The sequence below is a fragment of the Candoia aspera genome, chromosome 6 (genome assembly GCF_035149785.1).
Source record: "Candoia aspera isolate rCanAsp1 chromosome 6, rCanAsp1.hap2, whole genome shotgun sequence".
NCBI lineage: Eukaryota > Metazoa > Chordata > Lepidosauria > Squamata > Boidae > Candoia > Candoia aspera.
Window position 1 is genome coordinate 88,718,383 of NC_086158.1, and position 27,719 is coordinate 88,746,101.

At 39.5% G+C, this 27,719-nt stretch overlaps 1 protein-coding gene across 1 annotated transcript; it reads left to right on the plus strand.

Moving 5' to 3' along the window:
- The first annotated feature begins 621 nt into the window (after nucleotides 1-621).
- ANXA7 (annexin A7) lies at nucleotides 622-27,178 on the plus strand. The gene is made up of 13 exons (XM_063307623.1): nucleotides 622-636; nucleotides 6,453-6,507; nucleotides 9,045-9,267; nucleotides 10,039-10,134; nucleotides 10,743-10,783; nucleotides 12,870-12,972; nucleotides 14,170-14,264; nucleotides 15,490-15,603; nucleotides 20,540-20,710; nucleotides 23,313-23,483; nucleotides 23,625-23,700; nucleotides 24,860-24,972; nucleotides 26,883-27,178. Exons 2-13 carry the CDS (start codon nucleotides 6,454-6,456, stop codon nucleotides 27,003-27,005), a joined length of 1,380 nt encoding a protein of 459 aa, XP_063163693.1. The 5' UTR covers nucleotides 622-636; nucleotide 6,453; the 3' UTR covers nucleotides 27,006-27,178.
- The last annotated feature ends 541 nt before the right edge of the window (nucleotides 27,179-27,719 follow it).

A 27,719-nucleotide genomic window follows, 5' to 3' on the forward strand; every position in this document is an offset into this window, starting at 1 on the left:
TGCAAAAAACAACGTGGAATCAAGATAGATAAATCCTGTTTCCTCCGTGTCTAGAATATACCTGTTAAAGCTAAATCAAAATTAAGTTTTCAGCTGACAACAACAACATGCAAACGTGCGGGCAGGCAGTTGCGCGTCCTTCGTTTGGGCAGACGGCGGCCCCTTTCCCTGCCTCCTGATCGCGGGGCGCAGGACCTAAATCCCAGGGCTGACTCCAGACTCTGCTCAAGCTTTCCGAAACCGGATTTGCGACAGCGCTGCGCCCCTTCGAGGGGAGGGATGGAGACGGGCTCTAAATTAGCGGAGGCCGCTTGCGGAGGCGGAGGGCGGCGTTGGGGCGCAGCCGGTGCCTTCGGGGTGGTCTAGTCCGCCCTGCGGGGCGAGGACGCAGAGAGGCGCAGCCGGTGCCGAAGTTTGTCCTTCCGGAGGCGACGCTGCCGCAGCCACTTTCGCTTGCCTGTTGCCCAGAGAAGGCGGAAGGCCGGCGGGGCAGGCGGGGCGAGGACGTTCCTGCCCTCGGGCCAGGGAAGGGGCGGAACAGGCTCGCGTCGCCCGTCTCCATTTTGCTGTTCGTACTCCGCGTTGGTGGCCGGAGGGGACGCCGAGATTATTAGGCAAGTTCCAGGCGAGTGCGGGGTAAGTGAGGCCGAGCCAAGCCCTCCGTCTGAGGCGGCGGCAGAGATCCGTTTGGCTCCCTGCCTTCAGGCGGAGGACAATCCCTTTCTCGCGGGGACGGGCGTTTTCCCTCCTTTTCCAGGCTCCCAGCTCAGGGGTGTGTGCTTGCCCCTAGTTGACTGGACTTCTGCTTCTAACAAATGCTGTTTTATTTGGGGAGGGTGGGTGTCCCAGTTAGTTGGGCTCGGCTGCTTCCTGATGAAACAAGCCAAATCGGGCGCGCCCAGCGCGCTCCGTTCCCTCTTTCCTTCTGAAGCCACCCCCCACCCCACCCCGATTGTTAAGCAGACTTTCTAGTTGTGACCATAGGTCACTCTTGGACTGAAAATTCGGAATAAAAGAGCCTGAAATTATCAATTAGTGAGATGCGGAAACGATTTTGTTATATTCAAGGACTTTTTGTTACTTTATGAGTTTGCCGCTTTTCTCCAGCGTCTCGTTATGTAATGAACAAATTAATCATAGCATGCTAAATTAAAGCACTCATCAGGATACTCTTCTCTGTGTTTAATGCTTCTCCTTAATTTGACCTATGGTGCTTGCAGCTAATGGAAATCAGAATGCGTGAAGTCATTTATCTCTTCGTCGACAATTTGCTCGTTTCTGCTTCCTTAAAATGCGTAGCTGCCCTAAGATAGAGGTGAGCTGCCTCCTTGACTTTGACAATGCGGTTGGTTGTTTCCATAGGGCTGCGAATGCATGCAGACTCCTTCATACACACCATGTTCCCTCCCTCAGAGCAGCTTTTGAGCAGGCTTGCTGGGAGAAATAAATTTCCTCACTTCCAGGAATTTGGTTTACAGATTAGTTTCCTGCTTTGGGACAAACGGTTCTGAGCAGGCCCGTGGGTAGGGAAAACATTGTCCTCTTCCCAGCAGTGTTGCTGAAAATCCCTGCTTCTCTGCTGCGACCTGTTCCCCACTGGTTGACTGATCTACTTGCCAGCAGGAAAAGCAGGTGGGTAGGCTGCACTTTTTCTATGGGCTGCATGCAAGCCACGGGTTGTCCACCTTTTCCTTAAGACATTTGCTGCCTCTAGAATTTCTCATCACAAACAGTTGTGCAGTGTACCTCTCCAGTTATGCTGGTTCTTGGAAATGCTGCAGATGTAGAAGCCTTTCAAGTTAACTTGGGATGATCATGCTTAAAAAAATAGTTAAAATGTGTTACTGGAGAACTAATAGTTGATCATACAGAAACTGTTCTCCGAGGAATTTTGCTGATGGAAGAAGACTGAAGAATCCTGAGCAGGGTTAGTCAATCTTCTATGTTTAATACTTCATTGATCTGGCCATTCTCTGTCACCTGAAGATGGGGCCAACAGGAAAGGGTTCTGTTTTTGTTTTTGAAAAGAGAAACACCACTAGCACTCACTTGCCCTGTACAGAACTGTATGTAAGAATAGGAGAATTATTACTGAATTCCATGCTGACAAATTTAAGGCAAGGCAGAGATTTTCAAATGGTTTGGAAAGCTTCTACATTTTGAACTATCTTAAAAGCCATTTAAATTTCACTTAAATCAAATACTGTGTTAAATCATTCTGTTTCCTGGAAGATATTGTGTAACACCCTTTGTGAAGGATGAGATCTGTTTTGCTTCAGCAGATTCCACAGTAGAGAGATTTTGTGGCTGATGAAAGAGAGCTGGCAGGCCTTGAGTGGGTGTAAGGAGGCTTCATTACATAATGCATTTTAACCTGGTTTCTGAATTAGCCTATTTTCATGAAGTAAAATAGATTATTTACTTCAGGTATAGGCTAACATAAGATAATATAGAACTGTAAAATGTACAACCAGTAACTACATCAATTTAGGCTATAAAATGTAAAAAATAACTATTTTGTTACATACTGTTACTATTTTCTGGGTTCTCATAATTCACGGACCAAAATTACCAACTGTTTAGGTTTTATTTTCTTACTGTTGATATTCTCAACAGTTAATTCTAGGTCTTTTTTGATTTCTTGATTTTAACCATATCTATAAATATTAAACCCCAGAATTAGATCCACTACCATTTATAGTATTTCTATAAATACTAAACCCTTTGATTAGATCCACTACAAATGAAAATAGTGCCTTTTTATTGTATTTATTCCACCAGAGCATAGATTTATTATTAGTTATATATGCCAGTTTCACTGGAGTGAAATCTTCTAGAAATTATTATCTGGAAATTATTGTAGTATATTTTTGTATGATTTGGGCAGAGAATGAGGATATAGGCTTATAAACCCAAATTTTATCCCAGTCCCCTTCCCCAGTTATTATAGGCCTTTCCCCCAAAGGGATTGTAAGCCATCTAATGACAGAATCTTGTGCTCCAATAAAATAATACAAAGTTTGGATGTTAACCCTTTTGTTGACCTGATGACATCTGAAATTAATTTTTCAAATTTAGTAAGCTGCCTTGGGTAGCTTGGATATTGTGTAGGGTGGGAAAAAAGAAATACATTTGTAGCAAATTGAAACAGCTAAGATTGTGCCTGAAAATGTTTTTTCCCCCCTCTGGGAAGTAAGATACACTTACAATATGTACATCTCATACTACCTCAGTTGTCCTTTGTTGATTCATTCCCTCCCAGTATTCCTCACAATGAGGATGGTTTACAACTAATACAAGTGGTGAAATGGAGGGAGAAAAGTGAGGTTGCTCCTTTTCCAGATTTCCACTGTTGACTTAAAATGGATTAGAAGTAGAATTGATAATTCCTTTAGTAAAATCAGTACCGAAGGACAGATTGTTAATCCTCTTTTAAAATTCCATGGCAAACAGTGACTTGGGTTCCTGCCATTTTTACAATATTTCTTGGCTATTTGGCTTTGCAATGCATCTTAAGGTTGGGAATACCCAATCCATTGTCTTTTGATTTTAATAATAATAATGATAATGATGATAATAATAATAATAATGGCAGTTTTACTTGGAACAGCTTACATCCTACAACTATTTTATTGATTGATTGATTGATTTGATTTGATTTCTATAGCTGCCCATCTCAACAAGTGACTTTGGGCGGCTTACAACAATAAAACCATAAAACAATTAAAACAATTATAATTAAAACAGTTAAAATATAAAATAAATACAAAATAAATACAAAATAAATATATATGGCTGCCAAGTGAGCAATACATAGATATTAATACAGCCAAGAGACGGGACCATCCACATGCTCGAAGCCCCAGGCCCGGGCACAAAGCCAGGTCTTTACGGCGTTACGAAAGGCCAACAGGGTCGGAGACATCCTAATTTCTGGAGGGAGGATGTTCCAGAGGGCAGGCGCTATGGAGGAGAAGGCACGCCTTCTAGTTCCCGCCAGCCGACACTCCCTGGCTGACGGGACCCGCAGCATACCCAACTTACTAGATCAAATTGGATGTGCAGAAACAACTGGGAGAAGGCGGTCCCTTAGGTAACCTGGCCCCAAGCCATGAATTAATATTATAATTAATATTATTAAACAACAACATCTGCCTATCCCAGGTCCTTGGGAAGGACTCAATAGGTGGACAAAAATGCCAAATCCAGTCTAAACATCTGGTTGACTGTGACCAACCATAATAATAATAATTTATTACATTTATATGTTGCCTGACTCCCAGTGACTCTGGGCAGTTTACAATTGTAATTGTAATTATATATATTACTATGCATGAAAGTTTTGGCTTGTTATTTGCATGTATTAAGGCTATACTGTGTGTGTATGTATCTCCATCTTGTTGATGAAAATAGACTATTTGGAAGAAGCTGAAATAGAACATACCTCCATGTTCCTGCCATAAAAATTGAAGTTTATCCCAGCTTCTGGTTATCTTTTGCAACTGGGACATAATTCATAATTTGCCCTGTAATTTATCATACTTTGGTGAGAAATTTAATTCCCAAATAGGTAATTTTTGTTCAAGTACAACAGTCATAAAGATCATCTTTTCTTTAGCTTGGGGCTAAGCAGTGTCCATGGGTCAGGGACAAAGGGGGTCAGATTGATGTCAGCAGAGTCAAAGTCGCTACCGCATTCTGTGTGTGTCACGAAAAAGTGAAGTTCTTCAGTATCACAACTCCTGCAGATTTTGCTTGTTTGGGACCCATATTAAAATATTTTGAATAATGGATTGATAAATCTGACAACCAGTTTGGTGTAGTAGTTAAGGTGCTGGGCTAGAAAGCAAGAAAATGTGAGTTCTAGTTTTCCTTAACCATGAAAACCAGCTGGTGACTTTGGGCCAGTTAGTCTTTCTGAGCACAATCCTCTTCACAGGGTTGTTGTTGTAGGGAAAATAGACATTATATATGAACTGTATAAAATAAAGGAAGGAAATAAATTACTGCTGCTTCTATTAATAATATATTCTGAAAGTTTAATTAGTTTTCTTGAATTTTAGGTATTCTTTGCAGAATTTGGCACACACTTTTTAACGAAGTTAAACAGTTCAACAGTGCCAGATTGGAGAAGGCTACTTTAGAATTTAAATGTTTCACAGAAACTTGTGGTTTTGCCCCAATGACAAAATATCTTCTATCATTCATTCATTCATTCATTCATTCATTCATTCATTCATTCATTCATTCATTCATTCTATATGGCTGCCCATATAGAATATTCTTTCTTTGGCATCTCCAATTGAAGAATTTTGGGCAGAAATCTGAGGAGAAAATTCTGTCTTGAAGTGATGTATAGTGACCTCAGAATTATTTACAGAAACATCCATGTCTAATTTATCCTTTGAATTATTAAATATTTTTTTTTACTTCACACTGAAAATCCATGTAATGTTTGATAACCCTCAGGGTTTCTTTGGAAATAAGCTAAATTATATAAATGGGATTTACCTACAAGCAGATACATACGGGTTCAGGATCATGGCATCAAATTTAAGAATTACTCATTCTTACTAGATACTTTCCCCAGAATGACATAATTATTGTTTTCCTAGATTTTTTTATGAGGAGAGTTGTTTTGAACTGATCTTAAAGCTTTATATATTTGTATTTTTAAAGTTATATTTAGGCCTGTGCAAAACATTAAAAAAGTTTTCCAACACATTTTTGCACATAGAATCCCTCTTAAAATCACTGAAATACTCAAATCTTTTGCAGGATTTGTGTGGCTGCTTTGAAAGCTGTCCCCAGCAGTCTGTACATGTACATGTATGTACAAACAGCACTTTTTTTGGGATTGCATTTCCAGATGTGTATGGAGACAGCTGGGGGCAGCTCTTAGAGTAGCTGTGTGGGCCTTCTAAAAGACCCAGATGTGTTAATAATTCAAGAGAGGGGCCTTGTTCACTGATGTACATTACAGAGCACCTCTTTGAAATGCTTTGCACAGCCCTTGTTTTCTTTACAAGTTCAGTATCTGTAGGTACTGCCCATTCTTTAGAAATCTGGACTGTACAGTATGTTTTATCAGCTTGGGTATTCTGTGAACTTTGTGTGAGCAACCATCTGTGTCAGGCAGACATATGTTTGCTATGATCCATTTATAATATAGCCAAATTACAATGAATGAATCTCAGGCTCTTCCTCCTTCCTTCCTTTTTTTGTGCATTCCTAAGAAGTATAGCATTAACTTGAGGAAATTAAATTAAACTTTAAAAATTTATTAACAAATTTTACTATATATCACACATACTTGCATAAAAGCTTGATGTGAATAAAAGGAGTTTTATGTGCCTCTTTTCTCCATTCTGTGAGTTCATTAGTGCTCTGATGCTTGAGATGAATATTCTACAGAAGCTCTCAAGTGCTTTTTTTTTGTCTTTACCTTACAGAATGTCATACCCAGGATATCCTCCTTCAGGCTACCCAGCTTTTCCCGGTTATCCTGCAAGTATTGATTGATTTATTATATGCTGGGGGTGGGTATCAACTGTAAAGTTCGGATAAGAGGGCAATTTAGCAATTTATGAAATAGACAATTTAACTTGGGTAAACTAATGGCAACACAATTTGGTCTGAATCTACCTTGAGATTTGGCCAACTAAAGCTTCATAGGTTCTATTTATGAAGAAAATTATAAATAGCAGCGATTTTCTGTTAATTTCTTAGCAACATTTGGTGGAATGTGGAAGCACATTAGACTTTGGTGAATAAATGAAGCCTGTTAAATTCCAGGAAAGGTTCTGGTAATAGGCTCTTTTAGAATTAGGTTTTGCTAGGATCTATCAAGTCGATCTCAAGTGGGAAGAGACAATAGAAGAGGCTTGTAATATATTGTAGAATAAAAGAGAAAGGACTTTTATAGAAGAAATTGAAACATGAATAGGAAATACATTGTCAGGAAAGGATCCCAAGCTTGGCTGAGGCTGAGCATGTACAAGAATAGGTTTTTAGGACTTTTCAGCTGTGAGATAAGTATGAGGAGGAAGCTTAATCCCAAATGTGGTTGAGCATGGACATGAACAAATCAGCAGTATGGTTGGACACACACACACCAAGATGTATTGAGTTGGCCCCTAGTGCTCAAGTGGGGTTGCTAAGCATCTTTCCCACAACACTACAGTAGCAGCCTCTTACAGTCTAGGAGTCAGTCTGGTCATTGACATCCCCATTCTTTACAAAAAAAAATTATCTCTAGGCCTAAGAAGAAGTTGAGCAGAACCTCCTGATTGCTCTTGGCTTATGTAACTAATAATATAGCTGGGGTGTGGTAAGTTGAATTCCCTGACCAAAAAAGACTCTGGATTTCAGAAGGAGAGACAGATTATTTATTATGTACATTAAGGTTAAGGAGCTAACTGAGAATTGAAGACAGTGGGAGAAAGAAAAAGAAAACTCTCATAGGTTGTTTAGGCTTTAATGCAGTTGTGTTCCAGGCACAAATACACATGCTGACGTACACACAATACACATACTAAGGAGACAGAAACAAAAAATAAAGCTAAGGAGACAAAGAAACAAACATCTCAGATCAATCCATAATATAAGTAAAGAAAAAAAAAGATGGTAATTCCCATCTAACTCTGCATTTCACTAGATGGCTGTTTTTTACGATTTACCAATCCTCATTCCGGGATTGGGAGACTGACCCATAACTGGCAGAAGCCAGCCTCAGGAGGTTCCGTCCTCCTCTAACAGAATTCACAGAGCAAAGGCAAAATGGAGGTCCCTCCCTCCTCTTTTAATATCTCACCCAAGAAAGAAGAAATGCCTTCTTGCTCTTGATTGGTTGGTTAGAGTTTCCTCGGCACAGATGAAGGATGGAGTGTCCCAGCTTGGTAATAGAATGTGTGGAAAGGGTCTTGAATTATAGTTATCACAAGCTGAAAAGCTACAAACTCCACACCCCAATTTTACCTGTACCAATAAAAGTATAGTTTCCAAATGACAGTAAAAAAATAATGTAGTAGTTCTACTTTATTCTGCATTGATCAGACACCATGCTCTGATTCCTGATTTTCTATGCAATATATATTTTCTTGACGGGCAGTGCAGTAGCCCTGCATTTTCTCTTGGGTCAATTCCTTAGCCTCAGCTAAGTCAGCAAGAGGAGACAGAATATGTAGTTAACAGCACTTAGAGTTAGCAGCAAACAATCAACAGATTCTCCCCTTCCTTGGCTTTTTCTCTATTTTCTGCCTCTTCTAACTCCCTTGCCAACTCTTGTTAGCTCTCCTTGCACAATCTCTTTGTGGTAATCCTAATAATGTTAATACCTTTTATTAACCATACTTTGGTTCCACGTCTCTTTCTGAGATTTCTGTACTGTTCTACAAGACTGCTCGCCATATTCTCCAGACAAATTTTGCTGGCTGGGGGCTGCACTTCTCATCTCAGTTTCCCCCCCCCCCCCCCAGTTGTAATGGCTAAGACCATGACATGTTAGCTGGACAGAGCTAGGATTTTTGAGATTTTCCTAGTTTTTTCTCAGGATCCCAGAAATAGATGCAGCTGCTTCTGCAGATGCAGACAGATACTATGTTTTTACTCTTGCATGCTCCAAAGTGCCTCTAAGGAATTTAATCTTCTTGAACCATCTTTACCAGATGGAGAAGCACCATAGAATATACACTGGAGATATTTCCTTCTGTTCCCAGCCTTTTTGCAAAACAGATAATCCACTAAAGAGCAAAAACAAGAAAAAGCATTAACTGATGACTAAGGAATAATTATACCCTCAGGATGTTCCATAAAATTCCCATAATGTACAATGGATTCTGCACGTGAGAAGGATTGTCCAAAAGCATCTTTGTCATTGTAGGGCAACCAACTCCAAGGTGGATGCTTCCTAGGCATGTAGACATTAAGTCCCAGAATTTTCAGTAATTACCATGCTGGCTGTAACATTTGTAGTTGTAGAACCTTTAAATGAGTAATCGAAACTTTTCAAATATACTAATACTTGATTGGTTGTTTCTATTCAGCCTACAGGACAAGAGTCTGTTTTTCCACCTGCTGGTCAGTATTCTTATCCTGCTGTACCTGGAGGCTTCCCACCCATGGGAGGCAGTGAATATAATGCAGCTCCACCAACTGGGGAGTTCCCAGGGATTGCAGGCTACCCAACTGCACCTGGTGGGTATCCTCCTGCACCTAGTGGATATGCTGGAGTACCTCAGCCTGGTGGCATGCCAACTTATCCTGGAGGTATGTTCCCAAATGCTGTTTGCAGTGTGTCTCCTAGTGCTGAATGTTTGTGTCTGATATTTCAAGAAGTACAGTATAAGCAAGCAGGTAGTGTAACTGCTATACTGCTATATCAGTGTATAACAATGAAGGATTGTTATGAGAATAAAAGAGAGGGGCAAAACTAAATGCATAACTGCCATTTGTTTCCTGTTCAAGTGTTGATCAAGTCCTGGTCATGTTTACAGATTCTGCATAACTGATGCCATGGACCAGTCCCTGTCTCATACTATGGTCTGACTAATAGGAAGATTTATTAGGGAAAAGGTCTATAAACAAAATAAATCTTAACACAAAACTTTAAAAGAAAAATTCTGTCTCACTCATACAAAAAATTTGGGTAGTATAGTATAGTGTGGATAAGAGAAGCAGTAACTAGAAAATAGCTTTTGCTAGTAATGAAATTATTGTGTGTAAACTTATGAACTGACTCATGATCCCACAAAATGTTTGGGTCTGTGTGGCTATATACAAATCAGGCTTTGGAAAAATAAGAGCAGTTACATGGGATTTGAGAATAACACAGCCATAAAGACAAGATTTTTCTGAGGAAGTTACAACAATACAATGTACCTGTGTGGCTCACATACCTTGGATTAGAAATACTTTTGGGAGTTATTTAATTTAATTTGAATTATTATTATTTTTTGATAAATTGTATTTTTAAATATTTCAGTTATAATAGCATTATATTTCAGTTTTATCTGCAAACTAAAAAGCATTTTCTTCCAGGTGCTGGTTTTGGAGTACCCCCCACCAGTTCTGGTTTTGGCTATCCACAGCCTCAAGCCCAAACTTATGGTGGAGGTGGATCAGTGCAAATACCAGGTATAATTCAAATCAGAAGAAATCATATAATCATATGTTTGCATTACAGCCTAATGTATGGTCTCACATGTAGCCAGTGGTTCAAGAAACAGCATTTGTACACAGCCTTAGCTCTGTTGTAGTCCACTGGTGTTTCTGCATAATTTTAGAATCTGTTGTATGGTTGCTGCTTAACGTAGCTTTTAAAAGTGGCTTAGAATGTTTTATTGCCCAGTGGAAATGCAACTGTACATTATTTAACTAAGATGAGAAGAAAGGAAATTGGTACAGAAATTAGGAAGAAACAGTGTGTGAGCCTATGGCATTCCCTTGGTCTCCTGTGTTCGTTGCTGCGCTAGATCTATTACTAACTCTATTCCCATTTTTTAACCTGTGTTTTAACCTGAACCTGAAAGCTTCAGTAAGTGTTGGAAATGACCTTGGGAAAAACAATTAGAGAGGTCCAGGCTGTGACAGACAGGTGAATACTTGGTTCTGAAAGAGAGGAACAGGAGTTTGGAACTTTGCACACAGGCTCCTTTATAAGCCCTGATGTTTGGTCATAATCTGTTATGCACACAAGGTATTAACTAGTAGAGTTGCATCTCAGTTATATTTTTCTTTTGAAGCTGGGTATCCTGGTGGACAAACACCATCAACACCCCTGCAGGTATGTTATTTTCATTTCTGCTATAAAATCCATTGATGTGGATTGTTTCAGTGAAAAATCTAGTTTTGCAGATTAGTTGCTATTCACTAATCACTTCAACACACATGGAAGGTCTTTGTTGCTCCTAGAATACAGTTTGGGAGTTCAAGGAATGCCCTAAATGTCAATGCCCACTTGGGCTCAATGGACAAGAATAATAATCATTAAAATACAATAAAACAATATTCTTAAATAAAAATATAATCCAAGACATAGATGTTACAGAAGGTCTTAATTTACAGGAGCATCTTCAGGGTGCTAACCACCCCCAGGGTTGGTTACCCCTCCTCACGCCCCATGCGAGTTGGCAGAGCCAGGTCTTCACCCCTTTCTGGAAGGCCAGGAAAGTGGGGGCTTGCCTCACCTCTGGGGGAAGGATGTTCCATAGGGTGAGGGTAATGGCAGTGAAAGCTCTCTTCTGGGCCTCACCAATAGATATGACCTTTTCAGTTCAATCATCTGTGCTGTTCAGCAATTGCATGCCAAGTCTCAATAGACCTTTTACTCCTTGGATGATATGTGGAAGGGTGGAGGTGACCCAGGTGTTAAGTGGCACCTTTTGCTGAATCAGCACTAGTTGGTGAGAATCCTGCTGTGCAACACCAGTGCCAGACTCTTTATGGGAGAGTTCTGAAAGCCAGTTTTCGACATGGATTTTAGACCCCTAATTTCCCATATGTATATGTAAGAGAAGTACAGTAGTTGTAATAAAAATTGATATAACATATAGAAGAATCAATCTGTCAAATGCAAAAATGGGATTGGGGGGTTCTGATCATATTCCCATTATTCTAGCTGCTCTCCTCAGAGGGAGGAGCCTTCTTTTTCACTATCTCTAGGAAGTTTGGTATTTTCTTGGCTGGGGATCATGCCCAAGGTAATAGATTTGATTGATGAAGGGTTTATGCCTTTGGAAAATCAAAGAAAAAGCACAGGCATATCTCTTCTTCTTATTGCTCTTTTTCTCTGTGATGAGGGGACATTGTCAAAGGAAAGATTAACATATTGCTAGCTTTTTTTCTCCCTTATTTTCTAGGCACACTTATCCATTCACTGAAATTGTCAAACAATATCACCCAGCCCCATGAAGATGAAGTTCAACTGAAGCTTGCAGAGCATATGGGCACCACTTTTTCTTTTTTTTCCTCAGGAGGCTCTGAAACACCATTTTCCTTTCAGAAAGTGAGGAAATCCAGTTGGGCAGATTTCTTCAAGTCAGTGTCCATACTTGCGCACTGAATTTACTTCCTACCATTGACCATGGCACTCCTTAGTGCCCAGGAGTCAATGGTCCTGGTGTTGGTTCTCTTTTCTTAGCCATGATTCTACCTGAATAGCTGTTGCTTCAATATTAACTATTCCTTCCCTGGAGCAGCTCTTCTGTGGCTAGAAGTGATGGCAGCAGCAAAAATCATATCATCTTTATAGGAGTACCTTAATAAGATTGTATTCTTGGTAGCATTAGTACTACACTTCTATCTGCACCGTTTGAATTTTAACAAGTAAAGCCACAACATTGAATGTCAGCCAGATGTAACATAGCTGAACTAAGTGCCAGTTTAGGCTAACAATGATCATGTTAAAAGGTACCAAACTAAAAATTAAGAACAAGAAAAGGTTTTCCTATCCCAAAAATGAAGAATAGGAAAATGAATCAAACAAAGGAAACAATACTTTAAGCTTAAAAAAGAAAAAAGTCCCATATCAGTTAGTTTAAAATCTGATTTAAATGATTTTTATTTAAAAATCAAATCCATCAGGGAAAATCCACATACTTCGTAACGGTAGACAGCTATTGGGACTCCTGATTTGTGTTTTAGGGCCTATACTTCAATGGTGCAATATGTGTGTCTATAACAGATTTTAGCAAAAGTATATACTTGGTATAAATAAAATTTATTCTGCTATAGTAAATTGGCTTCATGACTGTACATAGGAAATCTTTCCATGTCTTTCTGAAGCGCTTAGTATCAATATTTGATTATTAAAATTGAATAAATACTTAATAAGAATCAAGTTTTGTAATAACACAGATTTTCATTCTTAGCCTGCAGCAGTGACTCAGAGCATGCAGGGCACAATTCGACCAGCTCTTAACTTTGATGCAGGGAGGGATGCAGAGATTTTGCGCAAGGCTATGAAGGGATTTGGTAAGAGCTCTTACATTTTGTAATATTTGTGTGGTGTCTAGGTAAAGGTAAAGGTTTCCCTTGACGTAAAGTCCAGTCGTGTCCGACTCTAGGGGGCGGTGCTCATCTCCGTTTCAAAGCCTTGGAGCCGGCGTTGTCCATAGGACACTTCCGGGTCATGTGGCCAGCATGACTCACGGAACGCCGTTACCTTCCCGCCGAAGCGGTACCAATTAATCTACTCACATTTGCATGTTTTCGAACTGCTTGGTGTGCAGAAGCTGGGACGAGCAACGGGAGCTCACCCCGCCGCGCGGTTTCGAACCGCCGACCTTCCGATCGACAGCTCAGCGGTTTAACCCGCAGCGCCACCGCGTCCCAGTGGTGTCTACATTTAGATTATTTTCTACTTTCATGGCTCAACTATTAAATTAAAAAAAAATTGGGCAACAGTGTCAAAGGACAAAAAGGCTGGGGATAGATTGACCTACAAAGGAGAATAAAGATAACAACCGGGATAATCCTGTCTGCTAGAATAATGTACTAGTCATAGATGCACTTGATGCAAGTGCATCAAGTGCATCATAGATGCAAGAACCCCTTGAAATCCAGAGTTTCCTCTGATATGATCGCCACATTTGTAAACCTTCCCCCTTAGTTTGGACTGCAGAAAACACATTATAAGAAGTTGTCTGATATCTGTGGTCTCTGCGATACATCCATGAAAACCCAAATGCAGCAGACATTTTCCCACAGCTGCCTGAGGGTGCAGAACCTAGGACCCTGATTTATTTTTTAAAAAAGAGTTTGGATTATTTTAATTTTAAAGGGAAAGTGAATGTGTCACAAAAGAAAGCACCATCTTATTTTATTTATACATTTTAAAAAATCATCTTTATTTCCAAGAAGGATGCTGGAACCCACATATGCTCCTCTAGATATTTTTAAAAAATAAATATGGAAGAGAGCTGCAGTCCAGTGCTTAGCTCAGAAATATGCCTCTGCTCAGAAAAAAAGCAAAGGTTAACTAGAGGCTGAAGTTGGCAGGGAGTAACCTCATTAGTTGGCTCCTGATAAATGGGTATTTTTTACTAGCTTTGGCAGCCATTTTGTGAGAGCACCCACATCATACTTTCAAAATACCAAGTGTGGCCTCCAAGGTTGGGATGGAGGAATGGCTGTTCTATAAAATTGACTCATGTCTTTCTTGCTTCCAAGGTACGGATGAACAAGCAATCATTGATGTTGTGGCCAACCGTTCCAGTGATCAGAGGCAACAAATTAAAGCTGCTTTCAAGACCATGTATGGCAAGGTAAGATTATAATTTAAATTTGGTTTGGTCTTCCATTTGTTTGTATGTTACCTGTAACTTTACTGAACATTGCATTGTGGGAATGAATGAATGAATGAATATTTTTATTACAGTCACTGACTCGAAGTGTGTGGAAATGCTGTTTAATATATTGATTCAAGGAAGAATTCTATATTTCATTGATAACCCCTCCTCTAAATGCCCTACAACCAATTTGAGCCAGTTTGGTCTAGTGGTTAAGGTGCTGGGCTAGGAACCAGGAGTCTGTGAGTTCTAGTCCTTCCTTAGGCATGAAAGCCAGCTGGGTGACCTTGAGCCAGCCCCTCTCTCTCAGCCCAACTCACCTCACAGGGTTGTTGTTGTGGGGAAAATAGGAGGAGGAAGGAGCATTAGGTATGTTCGCTGCCTTGAGTTATTTATAAAAATAATAAAGGTGGGATAAAAAATAGATAAATAAATAAATAAATTTTCAAGATTAGAAATATCTGATACTTTTCTTGAGGACTAAAAGGTCGAATCATACTTATGTACAGATTTAGAAAAAACACATTTTATATTTTGTGGCCAAATCTACTCTCCATTCTGCACCAGTTTCAAGGAATTAAAAAATGAATGTAGCCACTCAAGAGTGTTTTGCTAATTGGATGTGACCATCTGCTTGCACTCAGCACATACAGTAAAGAAGAATAAATTCAAGCAGAGGTTCCCTTTTTGGACAAGACATTTTTCAAATGCTCTGAGCTGCTTTTTCATAAAATGCACATGTGAGCCTGGTGGACAATTGGCAGTTTAGTTGGGAAAATCTGAACTACCTGTTTTATTTATTGCTTTATTTATTTATGTTTTCTTAATTGCTGCAGTTAATTGTTCCTGTTGTTTGTGGTGCATATGCCTGTGCGTTGCAGCCCATCCATAGTAATGTTGCTATTGAGTTAATTACTGTAAATTTTTATTGTTATTCAATTCTGTTTTACTAATAAAAACATTGCATTTAGGTTTTACATTTAATAATAGAAAATAATTTCTTTAAAAATAATTAGACTCTAAATAATTAGTCTCCTAATACAAATAAATAAAAAAATTAAAATTGGCAATTTATTTCCTTAATTTTCTGTTTGAAATGTATTTTCCTCTAGCTGATTGTTGTCTTGAGTATATGTTGAAATAGATGTATAAGGTTTTCTGAATATACATCCTTCTGATACTTATTTTGATAACTGGACAGGATTTAATTAAAGACCTGAAGTCGGAGCTTAGTGGGAATATGGAAGAGTTGATCCTTGCGTTGTTCATGCCACGTACTTACTATGATGCTTGGAGTTTAAGGCATGCAATGAAGGTATGATTTTATTTAAAAAAATATTAGGTGCAAAAATAAAAGCAGTGAGATCAGAATGATTGTAAATTCTCAGTTAGATAAAAGCTGTTTCAAAATTTATTTTTAGCAAGACAGCATTATTTGCACTGGTAAAAAACTATATTAACTCTGATACCAATGATGAAAATCTGCATTGAAACTTATTTTGGATAATTCAGTAGTTCAGAATCTTCTAATGCAATATGGTCCCTAATTGTAAGTGTAGTAAATGAGCCCATTGGGACAAAGGGAAGGGGATATTTCAGCTTTCTCCCAGAGGCCCTCACTTCTGAGTTTTGCACACCCTTGCTGCCTTCCTACATCAGTGTCCCTGCTTGGTAGTTCTGCTGCCACCAGCTTATCTTGTTGGGAGGTGCCTTTACTTGGTGTCCTCCCCCTATGTTATTAAAAATAAGAAACTGGAAATCTTTATTTTTAACTTAAGGTACTTGTGTGCAAGATGATTAATTGGAAAGAGATAATACAGAGCTATTACGATTAAAGGTAACTGCTCCAAAGGATCTCTGACCGAGAGGTATGCAGAAACAATGTAAGATCATTATCAGGTGGCAATGTCTGTAAGAAATTTGGGGATATCTATTGCACTGAGTTCCCAGTTTGATCAAACAGGCTGAGTTTACTTAAAAATAATGGATAACAGACTCAGTAAAGCTGAACTTAATTATGCAGACATAATTAACAATAATCTTAGTGTAATGTTATCTAGGCATTTACCTATGTCTTCCCAAATAATAATTCCCTGAACCAGAAGTTTCTTTTTGATGCATTCTTACATTGACTTTCTTTTTGGTTTTCTGGAAATTTGCAGCTTTAACCTTGGGCTGAAGGAATAGTCGGCTCAGTTTTTCCATTCTCTTGGCACACATCCTTTTTGCTTAGATATCTCAGTTTCAACAGGACAAAAGCTTTTTTTTTTTAATCTAGAGAAGTAAGGATTGAAGGCAATCTCATTCTTGCCTATGCCACTGGAAGGATGTCTGAGATAAAATGTTGATTCCCTATCTGGAAAGGCTGGCAGAGAGGGACTACAAGAGGGCTGCCCTCTTAGCACCCCTCCTTTTAAAAGGAGACTAAGGATTGAGACCACCATATGCCTTCTAGGAGTACATATATATGCATCCATCCATGTCTGAGTCTACATCCTCCCACAGTTCCATATGGACTGATACCACTGTGTTCATCTTCCCTTGGATGTACTAGATTGTGAAGTCACAGTCCTTTGGGATGCATTTCCTGAAGATGGACACTTGGCTTCCTGTAGCTATTTCAGTACTTCACAGTTACTTACTTACTCAATTAGCTTAACAATGCTAATTGGGACCAGCAACTCTGCCTCTAAGCGAAGCAGTTGCTAAGCGTGACTGTGACTGTGCTTTCTGGCTGGAAAAAAACAAGACTAATCAGTTTCCCACTTTTGGCTTTTGTTTGTCTCCTAACCACTCCCCTGCCCTTTGGAAGGTGTCAGTGCCTGCTTACTGTCTTGCACACATCGAAAGCAATGCGATCATGCTGCAGCCTGGGGCTGGGGCTGGGAGCCGTGGGTGCGCTATGCAAACAGCTTACAGTACTCTTTTGAAATCTCTTCCAATCTCTCTGCTCTGCAAGGGCTGGAGGGAGAAAAAAAGCAAGTGATTTCTGTAGGCAATCTCCCCCCTCCCCCCCAGAACAGAGAGATTGGAGAGAAAGACATTTCAAGAGAATAAGCTGTTTGCTCTTCTACACATTGAAAACAATGTGATTGTGCCAGCAGTGGGAAAGGGTCAGGCAAAGCAGAGATTACCTACAGAAATTGAGAGCCAGTTTGGTGTAGTGGTTAAGGCACCAGGCTAGAAACCAGGAGACTGTGAGTTCTAGTTCCACCAGAGAGCCAAAGAGGCAAGAGAAGGCATGCAAACAAAACAGACTGAGGTAGAAAGGAGTAAGATCACTGAAGAAAAGTGAAGGAGAATCCAAAATGTTGACATTGCTCCCTGTCTTTACTATAGTCAAGGAATTTTTTGTTTGTTGTTTATTCGTTTAGTCGCTTCCGACTCTTCGTGACTTCATGGACCAGCCCACGCCAGAGCTTCCTGTCGGTCGTCAACACCCCCAGCTCCCCCAGGGACGAGTCCGTCACCTCTAGAATATCATCCATCCATCTTGCCCTTGGTCGGCCCCTCTTCCTTTTGCCTTCCACTCTCCCTAGCATCAGCATCTTCTCCAGGGTGTCCTGTCTTCTCATTATGTGGCCAAAGTATTTCAGTTTGGCCTTTAATATCATTCCCTCAAGTGAGCAGTCTGGCTTTATTTCCTGGAGGATGGACTGGTTGGATCTTCTTGCAGTCCAAGGCACTCTCAGAATTTTCCTCCAACACCACAGTTCAAAAGCATCGATCTTCCTTCGCTCAGCCTTCCTTATGGTCCAGCTCTCGCAGCCATATGTTACTACAGGGAACACCATTGCTTTAACTATGCGGGCCTTTGTTGTCAGTGTGATGTCTCTGCTCTTAACTATTTTATCGAGATTTGTCATTGCTCTTCTTCCAAGGATTAAGCGTCTTCTGATTTCCTGACTGCAGTCAGCATCTGCAGTAATCTTTGCACCTAGGAATACAAAGTCTTTCACTGCTTCTACATTTTCTCCCTCTATTTGCCAGTTATCAATCAAGCTGGTTGCCATAATCTTGGTTTTTTTGAGGTTTAGCTGCAAACCAGCTTTTGCACTTTCTTCTTTCACCTTCATCATAAGGCTCCTCAGTTCCTCTTCACTTTCAGCCATCAAAGTGGTATCATCTGCATATCTGAGATTGTTAATGTTTCTTCCAGAGATTTTAACTCCAGCCTTGGATTCCTCAAGGCCAGCTTGTCGCATGATGTGTTCTGCATACAAGTTGAATAGGTAGGGTGAGAGTATACAGCCCTGCCGTACTCCTTTCCCAATCTTAAACCAGTCTGTTGTTCCGTGGTCTGTTCTTACTGTTGCTACTTGGTCGTTATACAGATTCTTCAGGAGGCAGACAAGATGACTTGGTATCCCCATACCACTAAGAACTTGCCACAATTTGTTATGGTCCACACAGTCAAAGGCTTTAGAATAGTCAATAAAACAGAAATAGATGTTTTTCTGAAACTCCCTGGCTTTTTCCATTATCCAGCGGATATTGGCAATTTGGTCTCTAGTTCCTCTGCCTTTTCTAAACCCAGCTTGTACGTCTGGCAATTCTCGCTCCATGAACTGCTGAAGTCTACCTTGCAGGATCTTGAGCATTACCTTACTGGCATGTGAAATGAGTGCCACTGTTCGATACTTTGAACATTCTTTAGTGTTTCCCTTTTTTGGTATGGGGATATAAGTTGATTTTTTCCAGTCTGATGGCCATTCTTGTGTTTTCCAAATTTGCTGGCATATAGCATGCATTACCTTGACAGCATCATCTTGCAAGATTTTGAACAGTTCAGCTGGGATGCCGTCGTCTCCTGTTGCCTTGTTATTAGCAATGCTTCTTAAGGCCCACTCAACCTCACTCTTCAGGATGTCTGGCTCTAGCTCACCGACCACACTGTCAAAGCTATCCCCGATATTGTTATCCTTCCTATACAGGTCTTCTGTATATTCTTGCCACCTTTTCTTGATCGCTTCGTCTTCTGTTAGGTCCTTGCCATCTTTGTTTTTGATCATACCCATTTTTGCCTGGAATTTACCTCCAATGTTTCTAATTTTCTGGAAGAGGTCTCTTGTCCTTCCTATTCTATTGTCTTCTTCCACTTCCGCGCATTGCTTGTTTAAAAATAATTCCTTATCTCTTCTGGCTAACCTCTGGAATTTTGCATTTAATTGGGCATATCTCCCCCTATCACTGTTGCCTTTTGCTTTCCTTCTTTCTTGGGCTACTTCTAGTGTCTCAGCAGACAGCCATTTTGCCTTCTTGGTTTTCTCTTTCTTTGGGATGTATTTTGTTGCCGCCTCCTGAACAATGCTGCCAACTTCTGTCCAGAGTTCTTCCGGGACCCTATCTACTAAGTCCAGTCCCTTAAATCTATTCTTCACCTCCACTGCATATTCCTGAGGAATATTAGTGAGCTCATATCTAGCTGATCTGTGGGTCTTCCCTAATCTCTTTAGTCTGATCCTAAATTGTGCAAGAAGAAGTTCGTGATCTGAGCTACAGTCAGCTCCAGGCCTTGTTTTTACCGACTGTACAGATGTCCGCCACCTTTGGCTGCAAAGGATGTAATCAATCTGATTTCGGTGTTGTCCATCTGGTGAAGTCCATGTATAAAGCCGTCTCTTAGGTTGTTGGAAGAGAGTGTTTGTTATGCAGAGTGAATTGTCTTGGCAAAATTCTATCAGCCTGTGTCCTGCTTCGTTTTGTTCTCCCAGGCCATACTTACCTGTAATTCGAGGTGTCATTTGACTGCCCACCTTAGCATTCCAGTCTCCTGTGATGAAAATAACATCTCTTTTAGGCGTGTTGTCCAGTAGGTGCTGCAGATCCTCATAGAACTGCTCTACTTCAGGAATTTACTGTTTGAAAATAGGAGCTAGTAATCCTTATTTAGAAGAGCCATTCAGACTCCAACATATAAAGCTATATTTGTGAGGTTGCCAGACTTTCCAAACACATGTGGCCCATTGCCTTTCCACCACTAGGAAGGTTGTTCCTTAATCTGAAGTAATCTCCAGGAAGTGGAACCACCCAGGACCACGCAGGAAATCCTGAGAAGGAGGTGACCAAAGATAGAATCTGATACTGATTTGTTTGGCGTTTGGGCATTGCATAATGTGACTTATGCTTGCAGCATATTCTATTGCATGAAGCAGGTTAGCTTAGATGCTGATGTACTATAAAATAGATATATGATCATTTTTCTAGCACTCTTGGGTGGTGATACAGCTCCTTTGTTTTTCTGCTTACAGGGTGCAGGTACCCAAGAAAATGTATTGATTGAAATTCTTTGCACAAGAACAAATCACGAGATTCGAGAAATAGTCAGGTGTTACAAGAATGAATTTGGAAGAGATATTGAGCATGATGTTCGGGCTGATACATCTGGTCACTTCGAACGATTACTTGTATCTATGTGTCAGGTGAGATAACAACCACATTCTGTCACAATATTATTTCGGTTTGTGAAGTCTTTTCTTGAACATTGAAATTTTGGGTCTGTAGCATCCTGTCACCTATGTACCCAGCCAGACACGTTTCTCATTTTAGATGGTAAGTAGAAACTGAGCATAGGAGAGGTAGCACAGGTTCTCATAATTATCCCACAGGCAGTGTTTTCCCATGGGAGAAGTGGGCTACTGCTGAGTAGCCAGGAGGCAGTAGCAGGTTGAGATGTACAACAGAAAAATCTTCTGGGAAGCAGTGGGGAGAGCTGGAGGTTTAACAGCTGGCAAACCATTATGGATCTAGACAGCATTAGCTGTTGAAGGTATGTTGTTGATTCAAGGAGAGGCCAGAGCAAAACTTTCAGAAGTGCAGCAGGGGTCCTAGGAGGAGACCCTTTGAAGAAAAGGAATGTTGTGGAACAACTCCCATAGGATTGACCAAGGGCAAGATGGATGGAGGTGACAGACCCGTCCCTGGGGGAGCTGGGGGTGTTGATGACCGACAGGAAGCTCTGGCGTGGGCTGGTCCATGAAGTCACAAAGAGTTGGAAGCGACTGAGCGAATAAACAACAAACATATTGCCCAAACCAGCTTAAACTATTGTTGACTTCCCCTTTTCCCCTCTTGCATTTTGTGTGAAAGCTTACTTCTAAAATTGTTTTCATTAGCATATTTATCACCTTCTTTTCATATATTTTTCTTTGGTATATTTTGTAGAATTGATTGATCAATTTTTAAAATAAAATTGATATTAGGAAGAGTGTTCATTTTAATGTCCATAGTCATCCAGGATTAAGAATGATTGGGGCGTGTTTCTATACTGTTCAGCTCTGTGTTTAGCCCAAATTTAAATTTATTTAAACAATTATTATAAAGGATTACAAAAAACATACATCTTAGGCTGGTTTTAAACCAGAAATTGCCTTGGTTTTTTATTTATTATAAATCATTGAGTCATATTCTAACCCAGGGTTTCTCAGCCAGGATTCTGTAGAACCGTAGGGTTCCACGAGAGGTCACTAGGGTTTCTCTGGGAGATCATGATTTATTTAAAAAATCATTTCAAATTCAGGCAACTTCACATTAAAGAGGTAAGTTTCATTCTTTATTCTGAGTTTAAGAACACTTTAATGCATCTATACTGGCCTACCCATGAAATGAATATAATAATTTTGTTACTTCTGGCCTATATTTGAGCCTGAATGTGCAGGGGTTCCCCGAGGCCTGAAAAATACTTCAAGGGTTCCTCCAGGGTCAAAAAGTTGAGAAAGACTGTTCCAGCAAGTTTCATTAATAAATAAATGGTTGAGTTCAAAGTTTATTTCTTTATGGTTGAAGACATAAGAATAAAATCTGATACAGCCACATATATATAAGAAATGTTAGAAGAAAAGCATTATTGAAGATATTTTTAAACAGATAGCTGAAGAGTTAATTGTTGAATAACTTCTGAATGAAAACTATTCCAGTCCTGTTTCCCTGCCCCCCCCCATATTTCAAATCATTTGATGCAAAAACATGGGAGATTTTGTCTGGTTGTATAACACATGTTAAGGGTCATCTTAATCCTCTGCTCAAGTATATATAAGTTATTAAATGTTTAAGCAAGCCAGTTTCCTTCTTTCCTTTAACATTTTTTTAAAACTACCTCAACATTTTCTAGTTCCCGGAAGGTTGCAAGAATTTTCTAAGTTCTTATGGGTTTGTTTGATTTTGAATTATTTCAAAGTGCAAACTAATAAAGTTCTCTGTATTTATGGAGTTCCCATGGCAGGTAGAAAGATGCCCTTATTTTTCAGTGGCCCTGTTTTTCTTCTGTAGTATAATATTTATAAGAGTACTTGGTTTTGTGTTGGAGAGAATGTGGTTATTTGTTTATTATATTATACATGCTTGCACTTGCCAAATAGCATTAAAACAGGTTATTTTAAAGAAATTAAATGGTCATTAGATATTATTTGCCATACATAAATAAAAGTAATTAAGGAGATATTTAATTAGGTTGAGAAATCTCTTGTGGATATATGGATTGCAGGCCACATTCCAAATGGTAATTTTTCTGTACAGTTCTTCACCAGACCGTTTCAAACATGGTGAATAGCAAGCAATTAAACATTGGCTTTAGAAATGATGCATGACTAATTTTCAGAATACAGTGTTTCTTATTTTTTATGTTGTATTGTTAAGCAATTGGTGACAAATTGAAAGTTAGTCTAGTGTAAGGTAAAGGTAAAGGTTTCCCTTGACGTAAAGTCCAGTCGTGTCCGACTCTAGGGGGCGGTGCTCATCTCCGTTTCTAAGCCTTGGAGCCTGCGTTGTCATAGACACTTCCGGGTCATGTGGCCGGCATGACGACACGGAACGCCGTTACCTTCCCGCCGAAGCGGTACCTATTGATCTACTCACATTTGCATGTTTTCGAACTGCTAGGTGAGCAGGAGCTGGGATTAACAACGGAAGCTCACCCCGCCGCGCGGTTTCGAACCGCCAACCTTCTGATCGGCAGCTCAGCGGTTTAACCCGCAGCGCCACCGCGTCTAGTGTGCAGTGGTCATAATACATAGTTTTTCTTTGCAGGGTAATCGGGACGAGAATCAAACTGTAGATTATCAAAAAGCTCAGCAGGATGCTCAACGACTTTACCAAGCCGGGGAAGGGAAACTGGGAACAGATGAGTCTTGCTTCAATATGATCCTCGCATCTAGAAGCTTCCCTCAGCTGAAAGCCACTGTGGAAGCCTATTCGCAGGTAGACTGAAGAACAGTCAGATTGGGTTGGGGAGTCATTCTGTTGATCTCAAGTAAACTGTTGGCTGCAAAAGGCAAAACTGGATTTTGCTTCAACCAGCATTCTTTACATGTTTTAAATTTTCCTAACATTTATTTGCAGATAGCTAACCGTGATTTATTAAGCAGTATTGGCCGGGAATTTTCAGGAAATGTAGAGCGTGGCTTGAAGACTATTTGTAAGACATTTTCCCTTCTTTCTTTCTTTTCTTTTCTCTTTTTAAAAGTTTTATAGCTAATTTTTCATGTACCCACAAGGTTAGAATAGTTTAGAGTTAGAATAGGTTTTGAAAGATACTACTGGTTAGAAGCTAGGTTTTTAATATCCTCTCTCAGGGGATTAAGAGCAGGAGAAATTATGTAATATAAGACTCCTCAGTAAATGTGCTTAATTATCTTATTTAACACATTTCTTGGAACAAAACTTTAGATTAGCGCTGAATTCACTTTCAAGGTATTTTTCAAGGAATGATTCCACTTGAAAGGTCCTCTGGCTGGGAATTGGAATGGAGGTACTTCCCACTTCTTTCAGTAGCACTGACCTATCAATATTTAGCATTAGTAGTTCCAGTGTTGCTTTTCTTTAAAAAAATTCTTACTTGACCTAACTTATCACGACAATTAAACAGAGAAAAATAAGCCACTGTTTGGTGAATACGTGGAATTCTTCATACTTGTCTCTCATTATCAAGATCACCGTCCAAGAGCTGATTGTTCTATGACATGCCTGTGAGACAGTAATTGAAAGCAGAAATCTTTCCCTATGTTCCACCAGCACCCCATGATGTTTACCTGGTCACCAATATTCCAACTCCCTTTGTAACATTTATTTATTATTTTATTTCATTCAAACTGGGTGCTGCCTGACTCCACCTTAGCTGAGTCTGGTCTTCTGTTTCTTCTGGGGAATGTGGGATTGCCAGTGCAACAAGAAAAACAGTTTGGGGGACAGGAAGAGAGAGCCAAGCCCCAATGCCAGGAATTCCATTCTAAAACTTGGGGTTCTGCTACTTCTAAGTCATTTCTTTCCTCTCCTCCGTTCTGAAAGATTTTAAAAGCCCAATCGTATAGCACGCCATGTTTAAAAAAGAAACCACAAATCTGAATTGTATCTGGTCTCAACCTACCTCTGTCGGTGATGCACCCACATCCAGGGGTGGGGAGAAACAGAGTACAGGTCTGAACGACATGACAATGAAGAGGAAAATAAGAAGAGGAAAACTTGCGGTTTAATTTAAAGTTAAATCTTGTGTCTGAAGTTGGCATTTGAAAAAGTTCTGTCATACTGATAGCAAGTAGTGGTTTCTGAGTTGTCAACTTGGGATTACTTTCTTGCAGTACAGTGTGCTCTGAATCGCCCAGCCTTTTTTGCAGACAGACTTTATCATGCCATGAAGGGAGCTGGGACAGATGACTCCACCCTGGTTAGAATTATTGTAACTCGCAGTGAGGTGAGAGTTGTTTGTGTCTGATAGTATTCATAGCAACGTATCTTGCTTGTTGTACTATTAATTCTACATTAATATTAGAATTAGTAGAAGTAGTGATACAGGAAGCAGTATGACCAAGCTGTGGTTGACCACTTTCTCCAATTAAAAGCAGCCACAGCCAGTAAAATCATATGATGCAAGTGATATGTTATATAGATTGAACGTCATTCACAGAAGTTCATTTATTTACTGCCAGAATATAGCAGCCTGGAAAGAGCCAGGCTTTCTTGCCATCTTGAACTCTTTAAAAGCTGTAGTCCTGCTGAGTTTTGATAGTAACAACTGTCCTTACCTTCTATTATTATTATTATTATTATTATTATTATTATTATTATTATTATTATTTCTTATCTTTCTTCATGAGAAATTCTATTATGGAAAATAAAGGCAGTTGGAAAGTTGTAGTTATGAACATTGGAGCTTTAGAAAACAGCTGTTGCCCTTAGCAACTCAGCCTTTTAAATTACAGAAATTCTATGCGGTAATGTTATCTGACCCAGAAACTTCCTTAGAAAGTTCTGTTTGTTTGCAGTAGAGCATATCCTTTCTTAGCTCACTGAAAACATAAGTAATGGAAATGTGCCAGTCCCATTGCTCACAATGGCCTATGACAAGTGATACAACCAGGGACATTTTTTAAATAAAAGCATTTATCTATCTATCTATCCATCCATCCAATTTGTCCCCACCCATCTCCTCCCATTGGGGGACTCTGGGCAGTTTACAATAATCAATTAAAACAACCATCATACCATCATACAATGAATAAAATATGCAGTATAAAATTACAGAAATAATAATAAGAGTAAAAAATAAAAAAATAAAATATATTTTCTCCCCCCCCTTTTTAATTAACTAAATACAAAAAAGAATTATAAAAGAAGAAAAAAACTGATAAACAAAGACATACAAAATATATTTTTATAGACATACATATATTGATAAATTCAAGCCATCATTCATTACAGTCATTGGTGGTTGATTTATATTAATCATTTCTGTAAACCGCTAAAATAGTTAAAGCCATGTTTGCATTTCCATTGCTGAACAATAAGGCTTTTGATTATGCATTCATTTTCTCTGTCCAAAGGCCAAATCCCATGTGATTGAGATAAATCTCAAGGTTGAGTTAGCACATGTAATTGCTTCTGACTGAAATGGAACAATATATTTACAGGTAGCCCTCGTCTTACGACCATTTGTTTAACAACTGTTCAAAGTTACAATGGTGCTGAAAAAAGTTGACTTATGACTGGTCCTTGCCCTTAGAACTGTCACAGCATCCCTGCGGTCACACAATCAAAATTCAGGTGCTTGGCAACTGGGATATATTTATGATGGTTGCAACATCCCAGGGTTATGTGATTGCCATTTGGGACCTTCCCAGCCAGCTCCTGACAAACAAAATCAATGGGGAACTGCGTGATTCACTTAATGACTGCAGTGATTTGCTTAACGACCGCAGCAAAAAAGGTAGTAAAATCGGGCAGGACTCACTTAACAACCACATCACTTAGAGATGGAAGTTCCATTCCCAATAGTGGTCGTTAAGTCGAGGACTACCTGTAAATAAAGCATTAGTTTTACTGCTTCTCCAACAACATAAATGCAATATCATTTCTGAAATATTGTTTCTTGTTGAAAAGGATATGATCTAAAAATCTATTGAAACTTTTGTTTTTTTAACCTTTTTTATTGGTTAAATAAAACTTTCAAGCAAAAAAAGGCAAAAATAAAAAGATACAGACACAAACACATGCTTAATTTAAAAAGCAAAACGAGCAAAAAAAAGGTTATGAAAAGGACCCTCTCTACCTGAAGCTATGGCTTTCGATTTCTTCCATATGATAATTTTATTTCTTTTGGCACAGATGGATCTTGTACAGATCAAACAGCTGTTCACACAGATGTACCAGAAGACTTTGGCCACCATGATATCAAGTGACACAAGTGGGGACTACAGACGCTTGCTCTTGGCCATCACTGGCCAGTAGAGAGACTCTCAGAAAGCAATGCAGGAGCTGCAAACAGCCATCACTACTTATAAAAATACAAATTATCTTAGACAAATAAATATGCATTGGTTGACTGGGATCTTTTATTTTGCACATATAATTGCCTTAATTTAGCACATCATGTACTTTACAATAAACATGTGCTGACTGAACTGCTGTGGAGTGTCTTTTCTGTTATTGTGATAAGGGCTGTTACTTGTTTTTTACTCCTAAGTGCTTTGCATAATGTTGCTTTTCCTGAGAAAGAACAGGATGATGAGCATATAGAGCTGTACTCAAACACCATAAGCATGATTCCTATTCTGAAACTTTAACAGTGTAGTCTTATGAAGGTTTACTCAGAAATAAATCGCAAAATACAGACTTTTATTTAGGACTGTCTTAATCGTTCCAGTAAAAACACTCTTGTATAAAAAACCCCACTATCCTAAAAGCAAACTCATTCTCCCAAGAGTCAATAGTTTATACAACTAAAACAGCACCACAGAAGTACAAGAAGGAAATCGTATCAGATTATCTGTGGTTTGTAGACTGATTAATTAATAAAATAAACGTAAGAGGTAGAGGAAACCCAAACCAGCCCAGTGAGGATTGAGCGTGTGAGTGACCAAGCAAGTGAGAGTGGGTGGGCGGAATAGAAAACTCTCATGGGCAGCACCTGGATGATGTGCTCGGATCTGCTCCAGACCTGCC